The sequence below is a fragment of the Megascapheus bottae genome, chromosome 22, assembly GCF_031878675.1.
Source record: "Megascapheus bottae isolate mThoBot1 chromosome 22, mThoBot2.hap1, whole genome shotgun sequence".
Lineage (NCBI taxonomy): Eukaryota > Metazoa > Chordata > Mammalia > Rodentia > Geomyidae > Megascapheus > Megascapheus bottae.
This window is the reverse complement of record NC_143530.1, coordinates 35167901-35182083: the sequence shown is the minus strand read 5'-3', so window position 1 is coordinate 35182083 and position 14183 is coordinate 35167901. Positions and strand designations below refer to the sequence as shown.

The following is a 14183-nucleotide window of genomic DNA, read 5'->3' as shown; positions in this document are numbered from 1 at the left end:
GTGGTAGAGTGCTTGCCTAGCATGCATGAAGACTTGGGTTCAATTCCTCGGTATCAGAACTCACGTGGTAGAGAACTAGCCTTGAGAAAGCTCAAGCCCCAGGGCTGGTCAAAAAATAAAATAAAATAAAAAGTAAACTTGGAGGACAAACATAGTATAGCACACCTGTAAACCCAGCTACACAGGAGGCAGAAGTAGGGTGATAGTTGGGACATGGCTCCAGTGGTATAGTATTTGCCTAGCAAGCAAGAAACCCTGAGTTCAATCCCAAGTACCACTAAAAAAGTAAAAAGAAGCTTTTAAGGAAAGACAGTATTAATCCTATAGGAGAAACACTTACAAAGTAATTAAAGGAAAGAGAGATAAATATGAAAAACATGTAGCAAGCACACAAAACTCAAGCTATAAGAATAAATTGTTAAACTCCTAGTAATCTTACCTGAAATCCAAAGATTATCACCGGTTCTGAGGAAAACTCAATTTGTGGGCTTCCTGTAGTGTTTCAATAAAATCTGGGCAAATAACTGTTTATCAAAAAGTATGTAGAACCCACTCATAACCTACTGGCACATGTGGCAATCATTTTTCTGTGCTTTCCCAGTTTCCCTTTTCTGTGATGTAATACTTAGCTACAATCTATCTATCTTCCGATCTATCTACCAGGCTGCCATTCTAAATTTCTCCAAGGTATCTGTCTACAACCCTAAAAGTGTTGACTGCTTTCTGATCTCAGCAATGAGGCATGAGTGTTTAGGAAAGTTATGGAAGTCTGCTTTGCTGACTTATGTAAAGATTTCAGAAAAAAATAAAACCACTTTTCTTGATGAATATATATATATATATATAATTGCCACTTCATGAATTATCATGAGTACACAACTGCTACATATTCTAAAATTATTTCTCCTTTGCCTAGCAATGGTCATAATCAAATACCAGGTAATTTTCAATGTTTGCCCAGATACAAGATACAGTAGTCCTCAGTTAAGTTGGCCTATACTTCACCAACTAGCTAGAAAACACATCTGGAGATCATATCAAACAAAACTAAACCTTATAAAGAAAATATTTTTATTTCCTCTTCCCTAATTTTTCTTCTCTGCTTAAAAAAAGAGTGAAGACCTTTTCATAAGAGTGCTGAGTCTGGTCAGCTTTGTTAGAAGATTTTTGAAACTGTCATGTACATGATAAAGTCATCAGCCTAATCAAATTTCCTCCATAGCTGATGTGTGCAGCTATCTGATGTTAACATGATGCCAAGAAAATGCCTGGATGTCAAAGACAACGCAGAGAAATCAATCATCATATTTGGAAATAACAACAGTTTAATAGGAAGACATTATCACAGTGAATAAAATATTAAAGCATTGCCTTTATACATTCAACAGCATGAAGAGTTTTGTTATTGTTGTTGTAGTCATACATGTGAAACTCTTTAAAACCAAGTTGACTAACTGGCAATGAAAGAAAAGGACCTTCACAATGAAAAGAGACAAAAATTTAGCACTGCAGACATTAGTCAACAAATAAATAGTACCCACATCCAGAGTTTTTTTGATATCTCATCTCATGACAATGCACCAATTCACTCAGGATTACATTTCAGGACAAAGTGAGCATTTTTTATATATAAACCCAAACCACAAAAACATCTCTTAAATATTATATTTACTCCAAGTACAAATGGATTTCTGGAAATTGTACTCACAGTGCTACCTAAAACAAGGATTTACTCAACCATAAATGTGTTTAGCTATGTCTTGGGCTTAAATTCATTGTACCACATAGCACATACACTTTTTCATCACGCTCACCTTGGGTATCCATGTTCTCAAAGTTAATAGTTCTATAATTAAAATCCAACTGCTATTCTAGATAAGTACCAATTTTTCCTCAATAAGGAAGCTAGAACTGGCCTGCTATAACTATTTTTCACGACAAGTATTTCACCACGAACAAGTTAAAGTAGTCTTAGTAATGCCCTTTTCTTACGGGTAAAAATATTTTAATGTTAATCATCAGTAATGAATGGGCTTTAGAGATTAAAAAAAAGTTTCTGTCTAGTTTCTGTGAACATTCTATCTCTCCAATCCTAAACACTACTAGACAATTTCTTCTCATAAATATATACATTCAACTTCCCTGACATCCTGAACGGACTTCATCAACTCAAGACACATAACTTATGCTTGATTTGATGCAGATTTAAGAACTTGAATCTATTCTAAAACTGGCTTAGAGACAGCAGCAAAAGCAGTATGTTTGTGTTAAGTTGTATTGTCCACCTCCACTTGACTCCCTTGCAGGGCTGCTTTAAACCAGGCATATGCTTGGTAGGGATTGGTCCCTTGTTGTGCCGGTCTTCTACAGCACTTGGGTTCCATACATAAGCCTGAACTGTCTTGTTCTGGTACAACTCAGCCCAAGACAGCAGATTCACAGCACTGTAATCTGTGAGCAAGAGCATCTCACAGTCTTCCTCTGGGTTTTCACTGCCACAATTCATCTCACATTGTTACAGGATCAAGCTAAGTCCTAAACATCCTAATCAAATTTCAAACAATTTTTCAAAAGAACATCTCAATAAACTTAAAATGAATAATTTAAATGGAACTTTGTTCAAGATAAGGGGTGGGATTGGTTGAGTATATGGTTAAATGTAAATCAAAACCAAGAGATTCTCAAGAAAGACCAGAAGGAAGGTTTCCATTAATAATGGTTGTTAATCCTTCCTCAGTATTGGGGCTTGAACTCAGGGCCTGAGCTCTGGCCTTGGGTTTTCTCAAGGCAAGAACCAATACCACTTCCAGCTTTTTTCTATGTTTGTGGTACCAAGAAATTCAACCTTGGTCTTCATGCATGCTAGGCAGACACAGTACCACTAGGCCTAACTCCTGGCCCCGTGAGAGGCTTTTTACAGAAGGAGAGAGGAAAACAGACATGGAGGGAAAAGGATGTGACAAACACAAATGTCCACATTCAACCATAATATCTACTACAATGCAAATTCTGCAATGCTTTCCATTCCCTTCAGTAAGTGGCAAACATATTCAGTTGAAACTACCCAAGGGAATGACTCATGGCAGTTGAGAATGCTCAGAGGGGACAGGCATCTCAGAGGATCAACGGGCCTCAAAGTGGTATTATCTTGAGAGAGAAAGCACCTGAAGATGACTTGGGGGTTCCAACATCACACAGGTATGTGGGACACACACGTTGCAAACCTATGAGTCCTGGGCAACTTTCCTTTGGGGTCCTCCCTGCATGGTAGAATGCATAACAGTGAAAAGAAGTCTGTTCACTACCTTCTCACAAAGAATGACACCGGACCTGGTTCCTATCTGAAGCTCTGAGACTCTCATGGCTGTCAGAACACCATAAAAGCTGAGCATACACAGTTTTGCTGCTAATCCCTAATTAAAACCAAATATTTTTACTTCCAGCATCCATAAAAACCCATTGGGTCAACATACATTTGAAAAGCAGGCTCTGGCCTGAGACTTTGTTAATGCCATCAACACCAACCATAAAGAACATATAGGAAAAAGAAACCATACATACATCCTTCAAATATGGCAATGTGTATCAAATTTCTTATTCCACCTATTGATTAAGAAGGAAGTGCCATACAGTCCAAAAACTCATGACAAATGCATTGGCAAAACCCATACACCATAAGGATGACGAGGCTGGAAGGGACGAGGCTGACAAAGACAACCCCAAGGGTGACTTTCTTAGAGACCAGCAAGTAGATGCCCAAGGGTAAGGAGCTGAAGTAGAGCAAACCTAGCAGCCACACTAACACCCGGATAGAGGTCTGAAATAGCAGGGATGTACAGTTCCACACGGTCCAATTATGCGACACGGTGGTAACAGAGTCGAAACTTGAAGGCCTGTAGAATTCAACTACAGGGGCAGAACTCAGAGATGGGGAGCTCTCCCTCTGCACCTCCATGATGGTGATCACCAGGCAGTTGGAAGATGTGTGAGAAGGACTGACAAGGGAGGCCAGCCTCTTGGGGGTCAATAGCAGCTCAGTGGGGTTCTCTGGCAGGCACTTCTTCCCTTTGCCACCACAAGTCAAGTTTACAAGGATGTTGTTGTCATCCGGTAAACTACTAACTTCATCATCAGGGAGACATGTCTCAAACCTGCAGAAGGGGCAGACAATCACACCTTGCGGGGAGTCCCCAAAGTCTAGGATCTTGTAGAGGCATTTGGCACAAACCCTGTGACAGCACTCCAGCACCTTGGGTTTCCTCTGCTTCAAATTGTAGCGATTATAGCAGATCTTGCACTCAAGCTCATCCGACACCTGAGACTCGCTGGCATCTTCAGGCAGCTGGCTGGCCATCTTCAATTACATGCACAATCTTCCACAGTTGCACCTAGTTGACGAACCACATCAATTGAAGTATCCTTCTGAGTATCACATCATCTGAATCAGAAAGGGAGGCAAAAGGCTGGAAAAATCATGAAGGAAACCAGAAATCTTCCAGGCATTTTCAGCTTCTGCTTATAACTTTGTCTCAAATGTGTATTTTACAAAGGCTGCCCAAAGGGTCTGAAAAGGAAAACAAAGAGAATCTAATATAGTGAACAGTTCACTGAAAAGATGTTTCTGAAATATGCTTTATGAAATTTTCTGGGCTCTGAAGACTAGAAGCAATAGATCAACTGGAGAAATCCCTTCATCTTTTTTAACTTCCATCCTTGGGACAGAAGTCTAATTTCCATAGAGCTGTTCACAAAACATGGGAAGGAACTACAAATTCTAGTAGATATACACTGTAGTAAAATTCTTATCATGAATATAGATAGGAAAGATCATCTGAAATCTGCACCAAAGTTTGACTTGTATCAGAAACATCAATGTTGGTGCAAGCAGCACCTTTTGTGGTGTTTAGTAACAATCAAGAGAGAATCTTAAGGATGAAGATTAGTAATATTTTCATTCGTAAGGAAATGGAAAGATTTGGAAAAAATATGCTAAGCAGGGTTAGCCAGACCCAAAGAAACATGGTTTCCTTCATTTGTTATAACTAGAATGTGCCTATAAATCTTCAAGAAAATACACTGGGTGATATAAGATAAGAAAATACAATAAATTATACAGGGCTGTGTGGCTCCTTATGGAAGTTCCAGACTGCTCTGGTCTTTCCCCTGTGGTCTACAGAACTTACATTGCCCATTTCAGTTTCCTGTGACATGGATATGAAATCTGCAGCAGTCTGCACTTTGTCATAGATAATGTATTCTCTGTCTGAATGCTTCTTAAGATTCTGCTCCTCGTTCCTAAGATTTCGAGAACTCTTCCAATATTCACAAAGGCGTCTTGAGGAGCAATTTGAATTTACAGACCCATCTTGATTTTAAAACTTCCATGTCTTTTCTACAAGTGGAGGAATCCATTGCCCTACTCCTTAAATCCAAGCTGCTCATTCGAGTTGCTTTGGCCAATAGAATTGGAATGGAAGCAGCTGTGGGGGAGTACCAAACGCTGGCCTCACGGCACCAGGCAGCTTCTGCTCCAGGGAACACTGACATTATTTAAACTTCATGTAACAGCCTCAGAATTAAGATTTTCGTAATGCCCTCTCAAAAGTATTCTTTGCTGCAACAGTAGAGGGTCCTAACCAAATGATCCCAAAAGAACAGATGCAGAATAATCCTTCTACTCTAAAAGAACTGAACCTGCAAAACTGCCACCGCTCATAGCTTCCTGGCAGAATACGAGGCAATCCTAGAAGTGTTCCTTGAACACTAAAGTTCTCTCCTTCAACCCTCAACCCAATGTTATGTGCTAAGAATCACAGCCCACTCAGGAAGACGTACCAAGTTAATGACCTAGGAATGTAGGCTATTGGATTTGAGAAAGAAGACAGTCCCTTTCCACCTTTCCTTTGCTTACACTACCTTTACTGAGCACTAATATTTCAGGTATATGGATTAGACATTTATGCTGCATTACTGGCCAGCAGATTTAAGCTAACAAGTGCTCAGCAGTGATGTACTCCACCTGCGTCCAGTTGTCTACATTCCAGGTGGGGACCAGGAGTCAACCAGGGCTTGCAGGCATTCTTGAGATGAAAGCACACCAGGAGTTAGAACACCTAGATTTAGGTCCCAGCTCTAACCTCAATGAAATGTGTGTGCCTAACAAAGCTGCTGGGAGGACTCAGTGAAAGCATTTAGGTTCAAATATTTTGTACAAATATGAACTAAATGTAAATCATTAAAAATTTAGAAGTAATCTATTCATGGATATTTGTAAGGGACTTTGACATCCTAAATTAATAGAAAGAATAAGTGTTAAACACAGTGTGCAGAGATACACAAGTAAAGTGTAATTGACCAACTTTTCAGTACTGTAATAATTTCTCATTGCAATAATTCCCTTTTATTGTAATAAATACTATCTGATATATCCCTCACTAATTTTTTCTACATTGGACACATAAATAATGTATGTCTTGTAAATTTAGACTGTTTTCTTGGTACTTTACTCTACCTGAAAGAGGCCAACAAAGTTATTACTTAAGAAGATCACAGGTTAATAGGAATACAGCTTGGAAAATGACATTATTAAAATTGGCCCAGTCCTCTCTCATTAATCTCATCCCTATTAATTCCCTCTTCTCTCATTTCCCTTGGCCAAAGTTTAAAATACTCACTAATCCTATCAAGAGAGGAAAGATAACATGTCTAATGAAGTTAGCTGCTATCATCTGAGTATTTAATGTCCCCCAAAGGCCCACAGTGGTATTATTGGGGGGTGTGACATAATGAGAGACCCTTAAGTCAGTGGAGTGGGAGGGGAGTAATGCCCCTGAAGAGAATGTAGAATCACAACCCCTTCCTTTCCTCTTTGCTCCTGGGTTTTGATATAGGTTTTGCTCCCTGCTATTTTCCCACTACAGCTCTAAAACAACATGGTCATCTGATGGTGGACTGGAACCTGCAAATCTGTGAGACAGAATACATCTTTTCTAACTTAATTATCCTGGATATTCATTATCATGATGGAAATATGACTAACACACTAACATCGGATCTTTGTACCACTCCTATGATTTTAAACTTGGGCAGAAGAAGTCAACTATTTTAACATCTATTCACTAAATGAAACTAACATACCTATCTTGGGGAAGACAGAAGTAACTGATTTATTAGACTGATTAAGTACAGGATTCTACCCTGAAGTCATGGCTGAAAAATCACACACTGTCCTCTTCAACAATTGAGTGGGTGTTAGAAAAGGTATCTTCAACTCTTAGATATTACAAAGGACAACAGAAAAAAAGAGAGTCAAAAGAAAAACAGTTCAGTTTTCATTTTGTGGGTTTTTTTTTTCTTTTGGGGTGGTTAAAAACCAGTACTGCCACACAAAAATAAAACCCTTATCAAGGCCCCATCCCCCATCTCACCAGAAAAGCTCTGTATGATGGTACATATCTGTAATCCTAGCTAGGCACACACCTAAGTAGGTAGAGCATGGTCTAAAGTTGGCAATGAACAAAAATGTGAGACCCTGTCTGAAAAATAACCTCAAGTAAAGAAGGGCTAAAGATATGACTCAAATTCAATGGTAGAACACCTTCCAGGAAGCCTGATACCCTGAGTTCACATCCCAGAGCCAAAAAGAAGTTTAATAAATACTAAACCAATAATGCACTATTTTATCTATTTATCACTATTATTAATTATGGTGATGATGACTGCAAAGACTATTGGTCTGATTACATAGGCCAGGCTGGTCTTGAACGTGTGATTTTCCAGCCTCTGATTCCCAAAAAGATTTTACTCTGCTTTTCTTTTTATTTTTAATGCCTGTCATAGGGCTTAAACTCAAGGTGTAGGTTCTGATCCTGAGTTTTATATGCTCAAGGCTAGCACTCTACTACCTGAGCCATAGCTCTACTTCTGGATTTTTTGGCAGCTAATTAGAAATAGGAGTACCACAGACGTTCCTGCATTTCTGAAACAAACTTAAATTTTTTTTCTTGGGCCAGGATTGTAGCCTAGTGGTAGAGTGCTCACGTAGTATGCATGAAGCCCTGGTTCGATTCCTGGGTACCACATACACAAAAAAAGCCAGAAATGGCACTGAGGCTCAAGTGGCAGAGCACTAGCCTTGAGGAAATAGTATCTAAGGACAGTGCTCAGGCCCTGAGTTCAAATGCCAGGACTGGCAAAAAAAAAAATCCTTGCTTGAATCTGAACTCTTTCTTTGTCCCCAGCTCTGCAAATCTCAATATCTTTTTAATCTTTTCCCTCATGTCCAATGTATACCTTGGTCTCTAGCTTTTTATGTCTAAGAAACCTCGAAGAGCAATGTGTATGCAGTATGGGTCTTGCTTGTTCTCCCTTCTCTTTTCTCTGGAATTTTGGTTCCTCCAGGCCTGGCTGCTTGGGTAAACTGGCATTCACAGTTCTGAGTGCCTATTATAGTGAGCCAAACCATTCCAAGAGCTGCTTTCTTCTTGGCCTCTCAGTCCCAAATGTGCACAGAAATTGGCAAATTATTTGTGGAACAAAGCAGTGAAGAATGTCGAGTTCAGTTCCCTTCTCCTAGGGGCCTTGGCCTCTCAGCTCCTGCTTGCTTTGGTTGCTGTCCAATGTGTTGAATAGGATTTGTTTTGTTTTCTTGTTGTTGTTTCAGTAAATTGTTCATGAAGCTTTTCGTGATGGATAGTCTGATATAAACTATTTTACTGTAGATAAAAGTAATACCCTAAAACATTCTTAAGTGCCACTACTGTATTGATCCATGACGATGTTCTATTAATGGATTTTTTTCTGATCCTGGAATAAACAAGAAGACTCTTCAAGATACAATTACTAGACAGTAAAGTGTAATATTACTTTATAGGTGGTTCACACCTGTAATCCCAGCTATTCAGGAGGCAAAGGCCAAGAGAATTGCAGTTTTTGTCTCCTAGTCTAAGCCTCATGGAAATGTAGATATAGGACTATGTGATTCTATTAGGCTATACACCAGTAGAACCTTGCATTACCAGCACTTGTGTAACTGGGCTGTGACTTCTGTACTTTGCATGTATGCCGGTGCCCTTCCCTGAACTGCTCTTGGAGGAAGGTGATGCCTTTTTTACTGGTAGATGTCGGTTACCTGGCACCTGGGAGGGGAATAAATGTTGACTACATGAACAATGCTAAGGAAAACTTTTATACCAGACAATTAGTGAAACAGCAAGACAGACTTCATTAAGTGCTTCTACAGTAAGAGAGACAGACTGTAGTATAACCAGAGTTTAACTCTCCCTAAACAAAAGGCAGAAAGCTTTTTAAACATGGATGTGTGCTAGAGCACAGGGACTAAAGGATATTAATGGAAGACCAGTCTGTATGACTAGGCAATACGCGTTTATTAGTTGGTATTTGTCTGGAGGATAGACAGGAGGGGGTTTTGCAAAGAGAATGATGTGTGCACCAAATTGAAGCTGTTCCTGACCAAGAAGAGCAAGTGACTTGAGAGCCATCTCTTGGTGATGGACGTGAACCCTGAGGAGATGTCACTCAGTGATAGAAGATCGTCATCTCTGCAAGGGGTTTCCTCTGCATGGTTTTAGGGGCTGGGGGTGGAACCAGGGCCTCACGAATACTAAGCACTGAGTTACATCTTCTCCCTTGAGACCTACAGCTCAAACGAGGAAAGAAATGGTTTACAAGGGCAAGTCTTCAAAATTATGAGGTAGAAAGGGAGACCAGGGATCTACCAACAGCTGTGGGCTGCAATAAACAGTAATTTCTTTTGAAAGAGGAGATTTCTCCAGTAGGCATTTTAACAGGTGAAGCCATCTAGTTCCTAAACACAGCCCTGAGTTAATGGTTATCATGCTAGTGCTAGAGTCTTTGCACGGAGGATGGACAAAGTGGTTTATACTGAGAGTTGCAGTTCATCAGGACTGGCATTAAATCTAAGAAGACAAGTTCAGAGGAGCCTCACTCTGTAGCGTTTTGTCAAGGACAAGGGATAGTGACTTATGAGTAGAACTCCAGCGGAAATCTGAAATGGGGTAGAAACCAAGCCTAGCCATAAGACTTCAATGTCTGAAGCCGGCTGAAGGAAAAGGAAGTAACATCTGGTTCACCCAGCACCCTGATCTGTGTCCAGGAATAAGGAGGCTTGGACTTGGCAAATGACACATCTAATGTCATATAGCTGGGGACTGGTGGAGTTAGGATTTAAATTCAGCTCTTTAAAAAAAATATACCACGCTCTGATCTTCAGCACAAGCTTCAGCTCGCTTTGCTTGAGTAGCTCATGCCTATAACAGCCAGTGCCAGGAAGCTGTGTGCTGCGGAGCACATCTTCTGAGGGTCTAACCGGCCTTCAGGATAGGGAGTGAGAAGGGAAGCACAGCCCTGGTGCCTGGCTTTCATGGGGTAGACACACTCTCAGCTATCAACAAATGCCATTCCTGTAGTGCCCAAGTGGAAAGGGTGCTCCTGGCCAGAGCCCTGCAGTGCTGAGCAGGAAGACTTTCAGCCATCAAACTTAGTCTTCATTTGTTGCATGAAAAGCCTTAACTCAGAAAGGCTAAGGGAGGTTCTCTAGATCCATAGCCTGTGTGTTTCAGAGCTGGGGATGGTTCAGCCACCGCTATTGTAGCCTAGTGTGGGGCTTTACCCTCGTGGCTGTCATCACACAAGGCCTTCAACAAGTGTCACACTGCCATGGTGGTGCTCGCACCTTCTTTCAGAGAATGGCTGTGAGGCTGGGACTCGTCCTCAGAGCTAGGCTAGGGTAAGTGGGCAGTGATCTGGCCACAGGTCGGATGGCTTAGCCAGCTGCCATCAGATCTCTTCTGAAGGCCCCTCACACCCATCAGGCAAAAATATCCTGAGCACCACAACCTCCACAAAGAAACCAAATGAAGCAATCGAACCTTTCAAAAATATTTGCCCAAAAGAGGTCACTGGAGTGTTCTAAAACCTCAAAGACACCGCTGCTGGTACATGTATCAGGTCCCTGCTGAGTTGTCACAGAGGTGGTAGGCAGTAAACTGTTTCTCTTCCCCACCCCCTCGATGTCATTTCCACCTATTTCAGTTGGGCCTGACTCCCATGCTGATGATTGCCCCAGCCTATGTGGGTAAATCCCTGGCTGTGGAGACAGTGTGTGCGGCTCTTCTCTCCATCTATTAGGTCACCTAGAGTATATGAGAGGGAGGGAGAGAGAGAGAGAGAGAGAGAGAGAGAGAGAGAGAGAGAGAGAGAGAGAGAGAGAGAGAGAGAGAGAGAGAGAGAGAGAGAGAGAGAGAGAGAGAGTGCGAGCACACTGGCAGCAGCCTTCGGCTGCTATCTCTTAACAGAGCCATCCCCTCAGCAAACCCATGCAGAGAAGTGAACTGGGGCAGCCTGTGTCTCCTATGGTTCTGAGGTAAGTTGGATTACTTAGAAGGGGCATTTCTTCCTTATTAGAGTATGATGGAAAGGCAGCAGAGGGCAGCTACCAGAACAGTGGGAATGAGGGACACAGGAGTGGGGAGCTGCCCCCTCTCTGTATTCCCTGTGGGCTCCCTCTGAGATAGCTTTACACCAAGTGCTGTAACTGCTCCATAATGTATTGGGCTCTGCCTCAAGACTGTTCATTTCAAAGGTTAAGGGCATGGCTAACACTTAGCCCAGGACCCACATCATAGGAAGTGTTTAATAAACATTTGGTTAACGAGCGAAGTACACATGGCATAGGTGGACAGAATAAGAAGCAGAGCACCCATGAGCACAGATGTGGGAAAGTGGTCAGAAAACTCAGATAATGGATTTTATCTGTATGCTTTTAGTGTGGAGTAAATGTAAACAAGTTCAAAAGTAGAGAAAATGGTGCCATGCATCTAAGATCTTTATGCTGATCAGTAAGCGTCAACAATGGCCAACATATGGCAAATCCTGTTTCATTTTTCTGTCGCTCCCACTGGGTTACTTTCAAACAAAGACCCAGATGTCATGTTTTATTCGTAAATAATACCTTAGCATGCATCCTTAGAACCACGAACAAACAGGCCTTTAAAAAACTCAACCATAACCCCATGATCACAGCAGAAAGTACCACCAGTAACTGCTGTGTCAGCAAGATAGTGATCTTCCTGTCATGTAACTGTTTTCCTAGCTGGTGGGGTTAGACTCAGAATCCAAACAAGGACTACGTATGCATGTAACTGATGAATCTCTTAGGCCTCTCAAAGTCGAGAGGTTTATCTTCTTCATTCTTTTCTGCTTGCAATTTCTTTACTGAAGAATCCACTATGGAATTCCCTACAGTCTGAATAAGACCTCATTGTCCAGTTCAGTCTGTTTTGCTGATGCTTATATAGACCTAAAACTGCTCACTGGGATTTGAGGTTAGCTCAGGCACTCTGTTATTTGGCCAGGAGCTTTCACAGGTGATGTTGGTGATTTCTGCATAGTTTTAGGAGGTGCCTGACCCCTCGTCCCTCTCTGTCTCTGAGCACAGAAGTCAATCTGACCCATACGCACTCACTTGACTATCTGTTCCTTTTGTCTAGTGGTTTTAGTAACACTGAAAATTTTCAACGTTGAGGATAACGATATGTCTCTGCCACTGTAGAAGGAAAGCAAACTTAGATGAACATAAAAGGAGAACATGACCCAGTATGAAACAATTCACCTAATCACCTTCTTTGGCCCACAGGCCCTTACTTGTCAGCTCCTGGTCTAGATCAATTGTTTTACTAAAGATTGCAAGGGAGCAGGCAGGATGCCTGTAACCCTAGCTACTCAGGAGACTGAGATCAGAGGGCCATGGTTTGAAGCCAGCCCTAGCAGGAAAGTCTATGAGGCTTTAATCTCCACTTAAACAAAAAAACTACCAAAAAAGCTGGAAGTGGAGCTGTAGCTCATGTGGTAGAGCATTAGCCTTGAGCAAAAGAAGTTCAGGGACAATGCTCAAACCCTGAGTTCAAGCCCCAGGACCAGCAAAAAGAAAAACAAATTACAAGTCAAAACGATAATTCTGCCATTCTTTAACTGGAATACTTATATAAAGAAGAGTCTTCCCTCATTAATGATTTACTTTAAAGGTACAGCAGGAGGCAAACTGCAAACAACCTTTTGGTTTCTGAGCAATAACACAGCAGTCTCTGTGCAGTCTTAAACATCAGTGAATGAGCCTCACTGATTTCATGGAAGGAAAACAGTTTCCAAATGAAGCAGTTCAATTTTCTTCAATTTCACTCAATTTTTTAATGTGCATAATCCTTGTCACTGTTGTTAAGCAAAACTGACAAATTCTATACTGCAATATTATTTTGTTGGCCTCTAATCTTTTACTTAACATCATTTTGTTTTCCAGTAAGTGCCAAATGAGAAAAAATCCCATGTCTATGAGCCCAAATGTTATCATCCATATCCGAATGCCCTCTCGTGACTAGCCATCCACATTTCACTTCTGTCAGTGGGTTGTCCTGAGGCTTCCCCTCCTTTCTTTTCTGTCATTCTATACAGTAGTAGATCACTAGCTTACACTGAAAGATTACCAGGTAATCTTTTTGTATACAGATTCATGGTCTGCATTTTCTTTTGGCCCCAGCAAGGTTTCCCCTACCCCCCTGCTGGTCCATTGTCCCCTCTGACATTTCTGGCCACGTGTTGCTTCTCTTAGGTGATATTACTGAGGCCCACACTGCCAGAACACAGTGGCCTCCCATCTTTCCTGGGACTGAGGGACGGCCTTCTTTCTCTCTTCCAGAGCACTGTGTCTTCTGTCCTCTGGGCTGCTCACTCCCTCCGGAAGCTTCTCCATCTTCCTGGCAGAATTGAGGTCCCCAGTCTCCATACATCTCATTTCACATGTCACCCCAGTGCAGCTGAGAGCAGAATTCCAGCTCTAATTCTCAACTCTGGTTTTCTATCTCTGGGTTAATGATCAAAAATAAAATACACACTTTTTTAATATCTGAAAATAGAAGCCAAAGAGATGAGTGTGATGCCTGAGGCAGCCTTATGCCACTCATGCAGACCTGCTTGCTAACTGATCAAGGAAAGATTTTTTTTATTATTTGTCAGTCCTGGGCTTGGGCTCAGGACCTGAGCACTGTCCTTGGGTTTTTTCCAGGCTAGAGCTCTACCACTTGAGCCACAGCACCACTTCTGGCTTTTTTCTATGTATGTGATACCGAGGAATTGAACCTAGGTCTTTG

The 14183-nt window shown here is 41.4% G+C and overlaps 1 protein-coding gene across 1 annotated transcript in view; it reads right to left on the bottom strand.

The window, feature by feature from the left end:
- Window positions 1-1327: 1327 nt before the first annotated feature.
- Window positions 1328-14183, bottom strand: part of Rnf182 (ring finger protein 182) — a 36086-nt gene continuing 23230 nt past the window's right edge. The window contains exon 2 of the mRNA XM_090355431.1: window positions 1328-4564. Coding sequence (XP_090211557.1) covers window positions 3611-4354 — 744 coding nt within the window. The 5' untranslated portion in view covers window positions 4355-4564 and the 3' untranslated portion in view covers window positions 1328-3610. The remainder of the gene's footprint in view (window positions 4565-14183) is intronic.